Here is a 15,277-nt window from a genome sequence, read left to right as displayed (position 1 = left end):
TGCATATCAACCAATCAGCATCCAGGATCTAAACAACTAATTTTATATTCAAAATTAATCTAAGATAAATCAATAAATCTGTCATTAATTTTAACATTTCTGTTGAGGAGGTCTAAGTCACACAATTGTACATCTAGCTAAGATTTTTGGTGCAGTACTTTTGAAGTGAATTTTTTTTCATGAAAACGATTTTCTTCTGCGCTCTCTTGTTGAATCACAGCAAACACTTACTTGGAAAATCGTGTCCATAGTTCCCACCCCTACTGTTGACCAATCACACACGAAGGGGCGTAGACTTCTGCTACCGAACTTTGACTTGCCTCAAGATAAAAAACATTTTATGTTGTGTGTGCGAACAGCCCCCAAAAAATCAGTCCAACACCAAAACGAACAAAAACATCACACATTTTAATTTAGGCATAATATAGGCACAAACTGTTTCGACTGGGAAGCATGCAACAGGCTTAACGAAAACGTGCTTACGTCGATGCAAAAACGCACTCGTATTGGTTACTTTTTTTGCGTGTTTTGTCGAATCAGGACCTTCTGATATCACAGGTTAATGACCACCCATTCTGTCTGTTGAAGCAGGTATGGCAGCTAGGCAATCATGATTTTCAGTCGTTTTCTTTAGTTTTGTGGTAATCATCCAAGTAGAGATAAATAAATGCAAGTGTTAACATTAGGGTCACATTGATTTCTCTATTTAATAAATTTCTCAACTAACTGTCAGCAAAGAGTCAAACAAAAGAGGATATTTGATGTTGATACCGAGATACAGATACTAATGTGTTTATTGGGGAATTTTAAGCATAGCACAATTAAAATACATCAAAGACAATAACGCTAGACGCTAGCTCATTTTACCTGCTTCATGCGAAAGCAGAACACAAGATAGCCTACACACTGACTTTGCGCTAAGCATCAATAGATTACCCCATCTGTGTTTTAAGCCTGTAGAATATAGAACAAAACAATGCAGCACTAAATATATTCTGTAGGTTCTTGCCATACGTTCTCTATCCCCATTGTAAAGTACGATCAAAGCTCCATCTGTTTCTGTTGCATATTTTTGGGCACAGTCTTTGCTGACATTTTGTCATCAAAAACCTCTATCCTCCTTTGTACTCAGACTCAGAATAAATACTTGGACAACTGGCACAACTATAAACAAAAAGACAAAAAGCACAGCAGGTTACTGTAATGGAATTAATTTTGCTGGTGTGCGGTCCCCCCTCTGCTTCTCCTACCCAATCTATGGGTACCAGTGTTCAAATGCGACCACTCTTCGGAGGGTGTACCACAATTATTAACAGTCTCCCTCATAGTAGAATGGCTTTGTCATGGTAAGTCTTTGTAAATCACATCTTTGTTGAGTCCAATGCTGCTGCAGTCTACGAGACTAGGAGGGGGCAACAGCTCAGCACTCCTTCCTGGTTCTCACTGTCTTGCTGCTGTACTTTATGGGGATCCCCCAGCGTCTCATTAGATAGACATCAAACATGTAGGCCACCCCAGGCTCCAAGCCCCCGATCACGGCCGTCGTGACAGCCCGCCGAGGGTTTAGCTCCTGGAAGTATTTACACAGGACTCTCTCAGTGTCCGACCGTGACTCAGGCCCCAGGCAGGGTGCCATACCTCCCTTCTCCCCCTCGCCCTTACCCAGCCTCCGGCGGTACACGCAGTATAGGCTCCTCTCCTCTGTGCCCATCCAGGCCAGGGTGATGGAGTCACAGCTCCTCAGCCTGTTGAAAGACTTAATCTGCAGGGTGGAGGGGAGCGAAGGTACCCCTTGACGATGGTAAGCAGAGGATGCCTGCATCTTAACAGAGGCCTTCAGTGCCCCTAGAGCATCTTGTCTGGGGGGCGCAGTTCCCTCTCTCTCCAGGTGGATGAGGTAGGATTGGCTGCCCTGGAGCCAGATCTGAGCCAAGTCTTCTCGCACAGCCTGGGAGCTAAGCTCTTGGCCCTTGCTGGAGATGGTGACCTTGATCTTCTCACTGCTTCCGCAGCTCTGGAGAGTGAGCAGGCCACTCTGCTGCCAACCCCGGGGACGGAAGCTAAAGAACTCCCCAGAGGTTGAGCCTCCATCCCGGAAGGTCACCCACCGGAGCTCCCCTTCCCTGAGTGGTGTGATAGCTGGTCGGGCCTCCTCATGTGTTTGAGCGAACGTTCCAGTATATGCTGCACTGGTTCCATTTAGCCTGTCAATCAAAAATACGTCAAAGTAGTACTGCGTGTCAGGGACAAGCTCTGAAACAGTGCACACGCTCTCTGTTCCCTTACAAACACATTGGAGATCATCATGCTGATCACGGAGCGCAGCAGGTGACCGGAGATCTGTTTCAGCATCCCACTGCTGCCACCACCAGTTTTTGAGAATCGGCCACACAGTTACTTTCCTTTGTTTGTCCTTCTTTTGCCGTTTCTTGTCTTTCTCCCGCTCTTTCCTGATGCCCTCCCGGGCGGCACAGAGGTTGCGGTAGTTGTGTTTGCGGTTGACAAGGACACAGTAGTCATAGCTGCGTTGGGTGTGCGGCAGTCTTGTGAGGGAGGTACTGGGGCTCCAGCTGAGGGTGACACTGGTCATTCCTAAACCCAGGGTGTGGACATGGGGGTCAGAGGGAAGCTCTGGGAAGGCCCCTGAGGGCCCAGAGCCCTGATGGAGGTACATGGTAGCCCTGGTGTCCTGGTCCTTGGGGCGCAGCCTGAGGATGTAGATAGATGCTGGGGCATAGGAAGGACCTGTGTAGGTGTCCATGGCGTTGCCAGTGTAGGTGTGTATCTGGTCCTCAGTCCCAGGCCCTCTCCACCACACCTCTGGCATACTCTTCTTGGTACTCCCTGTGCAGAAAACACCATTAAGCCACGGGTCATTAATATTCTGCCTCATACATGCACACACATACTTACATTCACTAGACAGAACATACATTCACACTCATTGAAGATACAGTCTTACAGTTCAATACGTATCTTGATTACTTTCAATGAATACAGTAGTCAACTATAATTAATGAAGTGCAAAGAAGATTGTCCCTTATTCAAATAAACCCCTTTTCACCATCATCCTTTATAATTTCTCCTTACCTTGGGAAATAAAAAGGGGACCAAATGTTACACAATCTAAGTGAATAATTTAGGCAGACGTTGGGGAACATAGGGTTCACACTCTGAATGATTTATGTGTCACAGTATAACTTCATAAAGCTGTAAATTTGTCCATCTAGAATACCCACTGATTTTAACTAAGCAGGCTAGTGAGGGCCATGTTGCATAACATTATTGCTAGCCTAAATAGGCTACTTTTGGTAACTGTCCTTTTTGTGCTCAACGAGAGATTATTATTATTTAAAAAAAAAATTGAATGTAGTTATGTAGCTTAGACTTATCTGTTCTCTATTTAACCCTCAAGTTCTATTTCTGCAACTCTTTGAGAGGTTTCCACCAGATTTGCTCTATTTTGGGTTTCGCTTAGCCCATAGAAGCACAAATACAATCTATTGGGCATCAATATGAGACATTTTCAATGAAATGGAAAAGGTCTGAATTTAGCTGAGTTTCAGTTTATACTGTATAGACTATTACTTGCATGCCGTTCTGTACAAATCTATCTATGTATCAATCTTATAAAAGTTATTTTAAAAAGCAGAACCCTCTCTATATGTGTTATTTTAAATGACAAATTTAAAAAGCCTTATCCTCAAGTATTGGCAATACAGTGCCTTGCAAAAGTATTCATCCCCCTTGGCGTTTTTCCTATTTTGTTGCATTACCTGTAATTTAAATGTATTTTTATTTGGATTTCATGTAATGGACATACACAAAATAGTCCAAATTTGTGAAGTGAAATGAAAAAAATTACTTGTTTAAAAAAAAAAAAATGGAAATGGAAAAGTGGTGTGTGCATATGTATTCACCCCCTTTGCTATGAAGCCCCTAAATAAGATCTGGTGCAACCAATTACCTTCAGAGTCACATAATTAGTTAAATATAGTCCACCTGTGTGCAATCTAAGTGTCACATGTTCTGTTACATGATCTCATGTGACAGAACAGTATACTGTTCTGAAAGGCCCCAGAGTCTGCAACACAACTAAGCAGGGGGCACCACCAAGCAAGCGGCACCGTGAAGACCAAGGAGCTCACCAAACAGGTCAGGGACAAAGTTGTAGAGAAGTACAGATCAGGGTTGGGTTATAAATAAATATCAGAATCTTTGAACATCCCACGGAGCACCATTAAATTCATTATTAAGAAAATAGAGAATATGGCACCACAACAAACCTGCCAAGAGATGGCCACCCACCAAAACTCAGGCAAGGAGGGCATTATTCAGAAAGGCAACAAAGAGACCAAAGATAACCCCGAAGGAGCTGCAAAGCTCCACTGCGGAGATTGGAGTATCTGTCCACAGGACCACTTTAAGCCATACACTCCACAGAGCTGGGCTTTATGAAAGAGTGGGCAGAAAAAATCCATTGCTTAAAGAAATAAATAAGCAAACATGTTTGGTGTTTGCCAAAAGTAATGTGAGAGACTCCCCAAACATATGGAAGAAGGTACTCTGGTCAAATGTAGGTTTTTGGCCATCAAGGAAAACGCTATGTCTGGCGCAAACCCAGCACCTCGCATCACCCCGAGAACCCCATCCCCACAGTGAATCATGGTGGTGGCAGCATCATTCTGTGGGGATGTTTTTCATCGGCAGGGACTGGGAAACTGGTCAGAATTGAAGGAATGATGGTGCTAAATACAGGAAAATCCTTGAGGGAAACCTGTTTCAGTCTTCAAGAGATTTGAGACTGGGATGGAGGTTCACCTTCCAGCAGAACAATGACCCTAAGCATACTGCTAAAGCAACACTCGAGTGGTTTAAGTGGAAAAATGAAAATGTCTTGGAATGGCCTAGTCAAAGCCCAGACCTCAATCCAATTGGGAATCTGTGGTATGACTTAAAGATTGCTGTACACCAGCGGAACCCATTCAACTTGAAGGAGCTGGAGTTGTTTTACCTTAAAGAATGGGCAAAAATCCCAGTGGCTAGATGTGCCAAGCTTATAGTGGCATACCCCAAGAGACTTGCAGCTGTAATTGCTGCAAAACGTGTCTCTACAAAGTATTGACTTTGGGGGGGTGAATAGTTATGCACTCTCAAGTTTTCAGTTTTTTGTCTTGTTTCTTGTTTGTTTCATAATAAAAAAATATTTTGCATCTTCAAAGTGATAGGCATGTTGTGTAAATCAAATGATACAAACCCCCCAAAAATAAATTTTAATTCCACGTTGTAAGGCAAAAAATAGGAAAAATGCCAAGGGGGTGAATACTTTCGCAAGCCACTGTACTATATGTGATCCATATATAATCATACTTTAATATAAACGTCCTTCTAATCTCTCTTACATTCAGGAAAAAAGTGTGACATTTAGATATTACTGTCCTTCTTGCTTTAAAGGTAAAATGGTTGGACAGATTGTCCAGTGATATACTAGGCATGGGCTCAGTACTGCGTGTGTGTGAGTAAGAGAGAGGGAGAGAGGAAAAGAGAGAGAGGTGGAAAGAGAGAGCAAGACCAATGGACTGATTAAGTCTCTCCTATCTTGTAGACATTTATGACCAGGGTTAGTCTTTAAATGGACACTATGTCAAAAATAAATGGCTCCAGTGTGAATTGGATTGAGGTGTAATGAAACTGAATTGATATGAATAGGAATTGCATTGCTTTTATTTTCTATCAGTGTTTCCCACTTACAGTGTAGACTTTTAGGCGGTTTGTCCTTCAGGGTTCGGGCTGCGAGGGTCCATTCGATGGGAAGGTCACAGGGACTAACGGTCACAGACATCATCACAACCTTCTTCTTCAATGTGAAGTACAGTCTGCACAAAGATAGGTACCACACGAAAAAGGGATTGACTATGAAATTCTCATGTATTTTTCTTCCCCGTTACAAATATAATAACATACTGTAACTAAGAAAAGTACTGTAACATGTAGCTGTCAAAGCATTCCAAGTATTTTTAGAAAATGTCCACTCCTTTGTTTCTCCCATACACTGATAAGCTCGTAAAGCAAACAAGGAGAGTTCAACTAACGATCTGTGATACGCTTTCATCGACTTGCGCTGTACAGATGGATATCTCTTTGCTGTAACCTTCTAAAATCGTGCATAGCATGAAGACAGCAATGTTGCTTTGGAATGTTGGGCAATTATTGGACCATGAAAAATTTGTCATTGGATTGCTACATTAGATATCCCTCCTCACCGTGTGCGATCACAATCCACAGAACTGCAGACTATGGACACACAATGTTAGACAACAGGTGTCAATCCAACACCACATTTCTGTGCTTAGACATTCTGGTCTCCTTCTACAAGCTTATTGTTCATCTCCTTCACAATATAACTAGATTCAAACTCACCAATTAACCATGACTCTCATTATCAATGACAGACATCAATATTTGATCATCTTTGTATTTTCACCAACATAACTCATCAAGGTGAGACATTCAATATTGATATGTAATTGACCACTATGTTGTCATAGGCTCCAGAATATTTACTCTGCCCTTTGAAAAATAGTATCATTCTTTTACATGTATTTTCTGGATCAACTGCTGATGTGCTGCAGTTTATCAACAGCTGTGCCATGCTAATGTTGTCAAGGGCAATACATAGTTTAACTGATTGATTAATTTGAATCATAATTAGCGGATTTTCATCTAATTTAAAAAAAAATCTGTTTTTTAATGCATGGATGGACAGATGGACAGCTCACAGGGATGCCCATATTCCAATTTACAGCTCCCAGTGTTAGAGCTCTACCACTGACATGATCAGCAGAGCCCGGGCCAAGTGGGTTGCTCTTCCTGCCAATGGGGCCACACTACGCTCAACCACTGCCTTTCCAACAACCAAAGAAATGGCTATTAAGATTAAGGCTATCATTGTTTTTCCTTAAACCCATGAATAATTACATAGGAAATTACCATTTAGGTAGCTTGTAATAACATAGCCTATTGTAGTGACAGTATTTTAAACAGGGGCCTTTCTTAACTATTTCAATTTTTGTCCAGGACACAGAACATAAACATCCAGTGTGCAATACTATCCACCTCCCCTGACGTGGTCTCTATACTGTACCTCCGGGTGCGTCCTTTGGGCAGATGTATGGAGGTGACCTTTCCATCAGGCAGCCAGGCGGTGGGGCGGAGTGGCACCTCATTCTCAGGGGCCAGAGCCGAGTGTCCTTGGGGCCAGGAGGGGCCACAGAGGAGAGTCACGGCCAGGCAGAGATACCAGGACAGGGCCATTGCTGCCATCATTCACACTGTCACCACTCTGCCGTCTCCCAGGGACTGAAAGAGCAGGGGAAAGGTCAAAAGCATCCATCAGTTCCATCACATACAGTTCTGCTCCTACTGTTCATGATGTACTAAAGAGGTCTAGCAGCAGATGATTCATTGATATGGGGAAACATTTCTGCTATTCACATGGAATTATTCATGCGGGAAAGCAAATTGCCACGCTATATTACTGGGATCTGTATAGCGCAGCTTGACACTTGGTGAAAATCACTCATCGTACGACTTTCAAAGCGTGAAGTGGGTTGCAAATGTCTCTCAGAAGTGGATTCATGTGAATATATAGATCTATTTATAGTATGCCAGTACAAATGTGTTTGTTCTCTAAATAGAGGGTATTTTTTCATGGTCGTTGCAGCCTTTGTTAACGGAAACCCGCCAATTTAGATTGAAAAAACAACATCTGGAGGTGCTTCAGTATAATCCAATTGGAAGACAGATTCTCTTGACAAAAGCAGACAAAGCCACAAGAACTTTGAAACAGATTTCAGATTGGGCTGTTTTTTCTTTTCTGTTCTCACTCTTGTGATGATTTGTAGATATGATTACAGGTCTTGGCTCTTGTCCCCAGAGAAAAAATGCATTCATTCAAAGTCACAGGCTTCAAAAAACGCCTGCTTCTCAACGTGTGTTTGTCGGCGTCAAGGCTGTGCCCTGCAGATCAGATGACAATTGTACGTAGGTTCTAGGCATATGCATCTGAGTCTTGATCAGGCCCTGGGACCTTTGAGTTACAACAACAGTTGCCTCATTACAAAGTATGGAGGATCTCATTATCCCAGTAGTGGAGTGAACAACCCATAAAGCTTTTACAGAGAGGGAGGAGGGGAGATAGGGAGAGAGAGAGAAATGAGAGAGGGAGGTGAGAGTGAGAAAGATTGAAAGAGAGAGAAATGAGAGACGCGGAGTGAGGGAGAGAGAGAACATTTTGAGAAATGAGAAGAGGGGGGGGGATGGGGTGCAGAGTAATAAATGAGAAATGGAGCAAAATAAGGCAAAGTGTGATGGAAGGAGGCACATAAATTGAGATTATTGGTGTGTTCTACAGCTTCATGTCTAATGGGTTCATAACTGGTGCCACATAATGTACAGTGCACTCGGAAAGTATTCAGACCCTTCGACTTTTTCCACATTTTGTTATGTTACAGCCTTATTCTAAAATTGATTTGTTTTAATTGTCCATATCAATCTAGACACAAAACCCCTTAATGACAAAGCAACAAAAAAACCTTCAATTTTTCCACCCAATTTTTTAAAATAAATTAACTAAAATATTCCATTTACATAAGTATTCACATGCTTTACTCAGGCCTGAATCCGAAGCTTCACATCTGGAGGAAACCAGGCACCACTCATCACCTGGCCAATACCGTCCCTACGGTGAAGCATGGTGGTGGCAGCATCATGCTGTGGGAATGTTTTTCAGAGGCAATGACTGGGAAACTAGTCGTTCTTGAGGGAAAGATGAACAAAGTACAGAGAGATCGTTGATGAAAACCTGCTACAGAGTTCTCAGGACCTCAGACTGGGGTGAAGGTTCACCTTTCAACAGGACAACGACCCTAAGCACACAGCCAAGACAACACAGGAGTGGCTTCAGGACAAGTCTCTGTATGTCCTTGAGTGACCCAGCCAGAGCCCGGACTTGAACCCGATCGAACATCTCTGGAGACACCTGAAAATAGCTGTGCAGCGAATAGCTCCCCGTCCAACCTGACAAAGCTTGAGAGGATCTGCAGAGAATGGGAGAAACTCCCCAAATAAATCAAATCAAATCAAATTTAATTTGTCACATACACATGGTTAGCAGATGTAATGCGAGTGTAGCGAAATGCTTGGGCTTCTAGTTCCGACAGTGCAATAATATCTAACAATAATATCTAACAAGTAATCTAACAATTCCCCAACAACTAGATAATACACACAAATCTAAAGGGGTGAATGAGAATATGTACATGTAAGTATAAGGATGAGCGATGGCGAAGGTGCAATAGATGGTATAAAATACAGTATATACATGTAATATGAGTAATGTAAGATATGTAAACATTATTAAAGTGGCATTATATAGAGTGCATTGTATAAAGTGACTAGTGATCCATTTATTAAAGTGGCCAGTGATTGGGTCTTAATGTAGGCAGCAGCCTCTCTGAGTTAGTGATTGCTGTTTAGCAGTCTGATGGCCTTGAGATAGAAGCTGTTTTTTAGTCTCTCAGTCCCAGCTTTGATGCACCTGTACTGATCTCGCCGTCTAGATGGTAGCAGTGTGAACCGGCAGTGGCTCGGGTGGTTGATGTCCTTGATGATTTTATGGGCCTTCCTGTGACATTGGGTGTTGTAGGTGTCATGGAGGGTAGGTAGTTTGCCCCCAGTGATGCGTTTTGTGCAGACCACACCACCCTCTGGAGAGCCTTGCAGTTGAGGGTGGTGCAGTTGCCGTACCAGGCTGTGATACAGCCCGACAGGATGCTTTCGATTGTGCATCTGTAAAAGTTTGTCAGGGTTTTGGGTGACAAGCCAAATTTCTTCAGCCTCCTGAGGTTGAAGAGGCGCCACACTGTCTGTGTGAGTGGACCATTTCAGTTTGTCTGTGTTGTATACGCTGAGGAACTTAAAACTTTCCACCTTCTCCACTGCTGTCCATTCGATGTGGATAAGGGGGTGCTCCTCTGCTACTGTTTCCTGAAGTCCACTATCATCTCCTTTGTTTTGTTGATGTTGAGTGAGAGCTTGTTTTCCCGACACCACTCTCCGAGTGCCCTCACCTCCTCCCTGTAGGCTGTTGTTGGTAATCAAGCCCACTACTGTTGTGTCGTCTGCAAACTTGATGATTGAGTTGAAGGCGTGCATGGCCACGCAGTCGTGGGTGAACAAGGAGTACAGGAGGGGGATGAGCACGCACCCTTGTGGGGCCCCAGTGTTGAGGGTCAGCAAAGTTGAGATGTTGTTTCCTACCTTTACCTCCTTGGAGTGGTCCGTCAGAATGTCCAGCACCCAATAGCACAGGTCAGGGTTGAGATCCAGGGCGTCCATCTTGATGATGAGCTTGGAGGGTACTATGGTGTTGAATGCTGAGCTGTAGTCAATGAACAGCATTCTTACATAGGTATTAATTTTGTCCAGATGCGATAGGGCAGTGTGCAGTGTGATGGCGATTGCGTCGTCTGTGGATCTGTTGGGGCGGTATGCAAACTGAAGTGGGTCTAGGGTGGCCTGTAAGGTGGAGGTGATATGATCCTTGACTAGTCTTCTAACAAGGGCGTAGTCCTTGTTAGCGGGCCGCGAGAGTGGCACTGTATAATCTACAAATAAGGTGTTTAGTTTGTCTGGAAGCGTGACATCGGTGTCCGTGACGTGATTGGATTTCTTTTTGTAGTCCGTGATTTCCTGTAGACCCTGCCACATACGTCTAGTGTCTGAGCCGTTGAATTGTGACTCCACCTTGTCCCTGTACTGGCATTTCGCTTGTTTGACTGCCTTACGGAGGGAATGGCTACACTGTTTATATTCAGACATTTTCCCAGACCTCTTTCCATGGTTAAATGCGGTGGATCACGCTTTCAGTTTTGCGCAAATGCCGCCATCCATCCACGGTTTCTGGTTAGGGTAGGTTTTAATAGTCAAAGACATCTCCAATGCACTTCTTTATAAACGCACTCACCGAGTCAGCGTATAAGTCGATGTTGTTCTCTGAGTCTGACCGGAACATATTCCAGTCCGCGTTGACCAAAACATCAACCAGGTGTGCCAAGCTTGTAGCGTCATACCCAAGAAGACTCGAGGCTGTAAAGGTGCTTCAACAAAGTACTGAGTAAAGGGTCTGAATACTTGTGTAAATGTAATATTTCAGTATTTTGGTTTTAATAAATTTGCCTGTTTGCTTTGTTGTTATGGGGTGTTGTGTGTAGATTGATGAGGGGGGAAAAACAATTTAATACATTTTAGAATAGGGCTGTAACGTAACAAAATTAGAAAAAAGTGAAGGGGTCTGAAAACTTTCCAAGCGCACAGTATGCTGCGTACTTCTAGGCCCATATTTACAAGACTGAGTGCTGATCTAGGATCAACATATCAAGCGTCTCAAAGTAGGATTTTTTTTATTTATTTGAACCGTCAATTTTTACACAATGCTTTTTTTTCTGCATTTCTGACTGGATTCATATATCTGGATAAAATAAAGACAACCTCTCTTTTAGTAGAGTATATCTGAGCCTCAATTTCACTTGGTTACAGAAAAATGGTTACAGAATATGTGGGATTGAAGATGCAATCTTCAGAACTGCAGCCAGATAATTAACCCTCTTCGCCACCAGGGGATAGCTTTGGCCTTGTGGAGCTTTTTTATTAGTCAAATATGGTCAATAAGGACACATAGCACAATTTCTGAGTTATAAAATGTTCACATCCTCTTCAAATTCTGTGTACTTGTAAGACTGTAATTTGTGATTTTCTTTCTTCATCATATGTTGCAAGTCTTGTGAAATGTGATTTTAGTTGGAAAGAGCTTCCTTTATATAACTTGTATTCTTATGTATTCATATGCTTTTTAAATACAGACTCTGAACCATCAAACTAAATAATTTTTTTTTTTTTTTTTTACCTTTTCTCAATTTCAAAATCACATTTCATAAGATTTTCAACATATGTGATGAAGAAATAAAATCATAATATGCAGTGTTACACAGAATATGAAGAGGATGGGAACATTTTAATAACTGTTCTGTGTTGTGTCCTGATTGACCATGTTTGACTGTAAAAAAAAACACAAGGCCATAGCTATCCACTGGTGTTGCAGAAGGTTAATTATCTTTCTAGTGGAACCAAACATTGCAGGTTCAAAGCCTGCATGTGCAGATTGTCAACATATGATGTGAAAAAGTATGTTTGTGTAATTAAATGTCCTATAAATGAAATAATGTGCACATTATCAACATATTAAGTGTATAACATATGGGTGTCTTTGTATGATTAAATGTTGTTCAAATGTCCTGTGAATGAAATGTAAATGTAATGTTTCTCTATATCACCCAAAAGTACACTATGCGAATTGACGCTATATCTGGAGTGAAACACAATGGGGATGTATTCCAATATGCTTATGTTTTAAGGAGCTACACAAACTTAAATATAACATTTTCTAAATGTTCTTGAAATGTTCTGAGGACCTCAAAGAAAAGATAAAATTTATATTGTGTGAACATCAATGAAATATCACCTTAAACATAAAACAATGCTATGAGCATCATAAAAACGGACTTACAACTGAACAGTTCTTGTGTTTTGGGAACCTATCTCTTGTCATAGTCTCACAATGTTCCCACAACCTAAATACATGTTTTAGGAACTTTTGAAGAACATCAAAAATGTGTTCTGGGAATGTTCTTGCAACTTCAGGCAACATTTTTTTCAACCTAATAGAAACATTGTAATAATGAGCACAAATGGACAGTTTTTGTGTTTTTGGAACATATCTCTTGTCGTATCCACACAATGTTCCAATAACCTAATGAAACATGCTGGGAACCTTAAAATAACAGGCAAAATATGCTCTGGGAGAATTCTTGTATAACCAGGTGAATGTTTTTTGCACCCTAAAAGAAACATTGTAGAATCTTCCGCACAACTGTACAGTTTTTGTGTTTGGGAACATACTGTATCATTAGCAATGTCCCCACAATGTTTCCACCAAATTGTTTCCGACTACCCAATGAAACATTCTGGGAACCTTTAAAGAACACATTAAATGTGTTCTGGGAACGTTCTTTTAACATCAAGTGAAGGTTTTTTAGTCTCTAAAAGAAGCGCCGTATAATCATCTGCACAATTGGACAGTTTTTGTGTTTTGGGAACATATATTTTTGTTATCATTACACTCTTCCCACAACCTAATGAAACATTCTAGGAGCCTTTAAAAAACAGATTAAATGTGTTCTAGGAACATTCTTGAAACATCAGGCAAATGTTTTATACAAACATTCTATAATCATCACCACGACCTGACAGTTTTTGTGTTATGAGAAGATTTGCTCAGACCTAACAAATGTTCTGGGAACTTTCACAGAACCAATTTTGGTTTGCTTTGTTATCGGTACAGACACTGTGTCAGATGTCTTCTGTCCTAGACTTAGGGGGTCCCATCTGCCTCCTGTGAGTGGGTTAGAGGGACAGATTAAATGGCATGGTTAGGTCCCCAAAGGATTTTGTGTCTCCTCACCAATATGGGATATGATTTGGGGGGACATGATATGGCGAGGGGGTGGGAGGTGGAGTGTAGAGGGTGCTTCTACCCAACTGCTAGTGTGTCTGAATGTGTTAGCCGTCTCTCTCCCTTATATCCACCACCCCCTCTTTCTCACCCTCCCTTTCGCTCTCTCTCTCACACTCTCACACTCTCACACACACACACACACGCACGCAAGTACGCACACACACACACACACATTATTGCTGAATCTCTCTGATGTCCTCCTTCATTATGTCCTCTTTCCTTCTGCTATCACTACACAATCACACTTAGCAAATCTTATGGGGAGCTAGAGGAACAGACTGAGATACCGGCTGACAGAAAGACAGAGAAAAGGCAGGTTGACTGCCAGAGAGACATACAAATGATTGACAGACAAGCGGTCAGAGTGAAACATACAGTGGTTTAGAGGAAAGCTACAGTATGTAGAAAATGAAGTAAATAAAACCCAGAAAAAATACATAAAAGCTTCACTATTTGCATCATCTATTTGTCCCACCGACAACAACCGCAAAGTACTCCAAACCCCCACACAGCTTTCTCCAACCTCCTGAGGCTGAGAGAAAAAAATGAACTGCTCTGATGTAGAAACAAGTTTGAATAACATCCAGACTTGTTTATCGATCTGAACATTTCAAGATGATGCACACACAGGCACTTGACAACAACGCTTGTCCTTACCTCACAGTGCAGACAGACTCTCCCACTCCAGAGCAGAATATGAGGGATGAGAGGAGAGATGGACGAAAGGAGGATGAGAGATGGACGGGAGGAGGAGCTCGAGCAAACAACACAGGTTGTTGTTGGATGCCCCTTTCCCTCCCTTGGAGCTTGCGTTCTGCTTTAGTAGGTGTCCGGCTGCATCAGCACAACTCCCAGTGTGGTGTCAAGTCCCAAAGCACAGTATTGGGTATCTGTAGGTCCCACTCAGTCACATGTGGAGCCTTACCCCATACGAGTCCTACAAGATCTGTGATCGCTATATGAATGTCAGCGTCTGTGAGTGAAGCTTCTCTCTCTTCTCTTCTCTATCCTCTTCTCCTATTTCTCTCTAGTTTCCCCCCCCTCTCCAATGTCTCTCCTCTTCTCCAGTTCAGTTCAGATCTCAGTGAGCAGCACAAATCAAACAGAGGTAGGCACACGTGTGTAGTGTGTGTGTATGTGTGTTCAGGGTGGTGAGTTCACAGAGTGGGAGTGGGGCTGGTAGTGAGGGGAGTGTGTGTGTGAGGAAGGTGGGGGGGGAGTTGTCAGAGGTAGTGGCAGAGAATGGAGTGGGGGTGAATGATGATACAAAACTTGCCCACATTAACCATTTTCTGGAGGATCTGATAAGATCTATATTGAGTATGAACTGTGGGAGCTTGACGTCACGTTTTCTTCTGCCATTTGATGTGGTGCCTCTAATTGACTATGAACACAAGAAAAATAGCTTAACAAACAGCAGTCATGTCAATGACAAACCACAACGCAGCAGAGTGTTGTGAACTAAAGATGTACACAACGTAGGGCAAGAAACATAAAAATCTAAGTTGGGGTGGAGTGGTATGGTGTTGTATGTTGTGAGGAGGTATGGGTCAAGTACAGCTCTCCGAGGAGCAAGGTGCACATTGACACACAAAGACACACAATGGAGAACCGCATGTAGGTACTCTTTCTTCCGGTCTTCAG

General features: G+C 42.4%; 1 protein-coding gene across 3 annotated transcripts; it reads right to left on the bottom strand.

Moving 5' to 3' along the window:
- Window positions 1–389: 389 nt before the first annotated feature.
- Window positions 390–14,815, bottom strand: LOC129857853 (protein NDNF-like). Of its 3 annotated transcripts, none has more exons than XM_055926508.1 (5): window positions 14,291–14,815; window positions 11,027–11,159; window positions 7,145–7,359; window positions 5,752–5,876; window positions 390–2,844 (listed from the first exon to the last, which is right to left on the bottom strand). In XM_055926508.1, the coding sequence occupies exons 3-5, from the start codon at window positions 7,324–7,326 to the stop codon at window positions 1,421–1,423; spliced, it is 1,731 nt and encodes a 576-aa protein (XP_055782483.1). In that variant the 5' UTR covers window positions 7,327–7,359; window positions 11,027–11,159; window positions 14,291–14,815; the 3' UTR covers window positions 390–1,420. The 3 variants fall into 3 exon arrangements, with proteins under 3 accessions (XP_055782483.1, XP_055782491.1, XP_055782474.1); XM_055926516.1 differs by having other exon boundaries at window positions 11,027–11,148; XM_055926499.1 differs by lacking the exon at window positions 11,027–11,159.
- Window positions 14,816–15,277: the final 462 nt, after the last annotated feature.

This window comes from Salvelinus fontinalis, chromosome 1 (genome assembly GCF_029448725.1).
Source record: "Salvelinus fontinalis isolate EN_2023a chromosome 1, ASM2944872v1, whole genome shotgun sequence".
NCBI lineage: Eukaryota > Metazoa > Chordata > Actinopteri > Salmoniformes > Salmonidae > Salvelinus > Salvelinus fontinalis.
The sequence above is the reverse complement of the archived record's forward strand: the minus strand, read 5'-3'. Positions and strand labels throughout refer to the sequence as shown.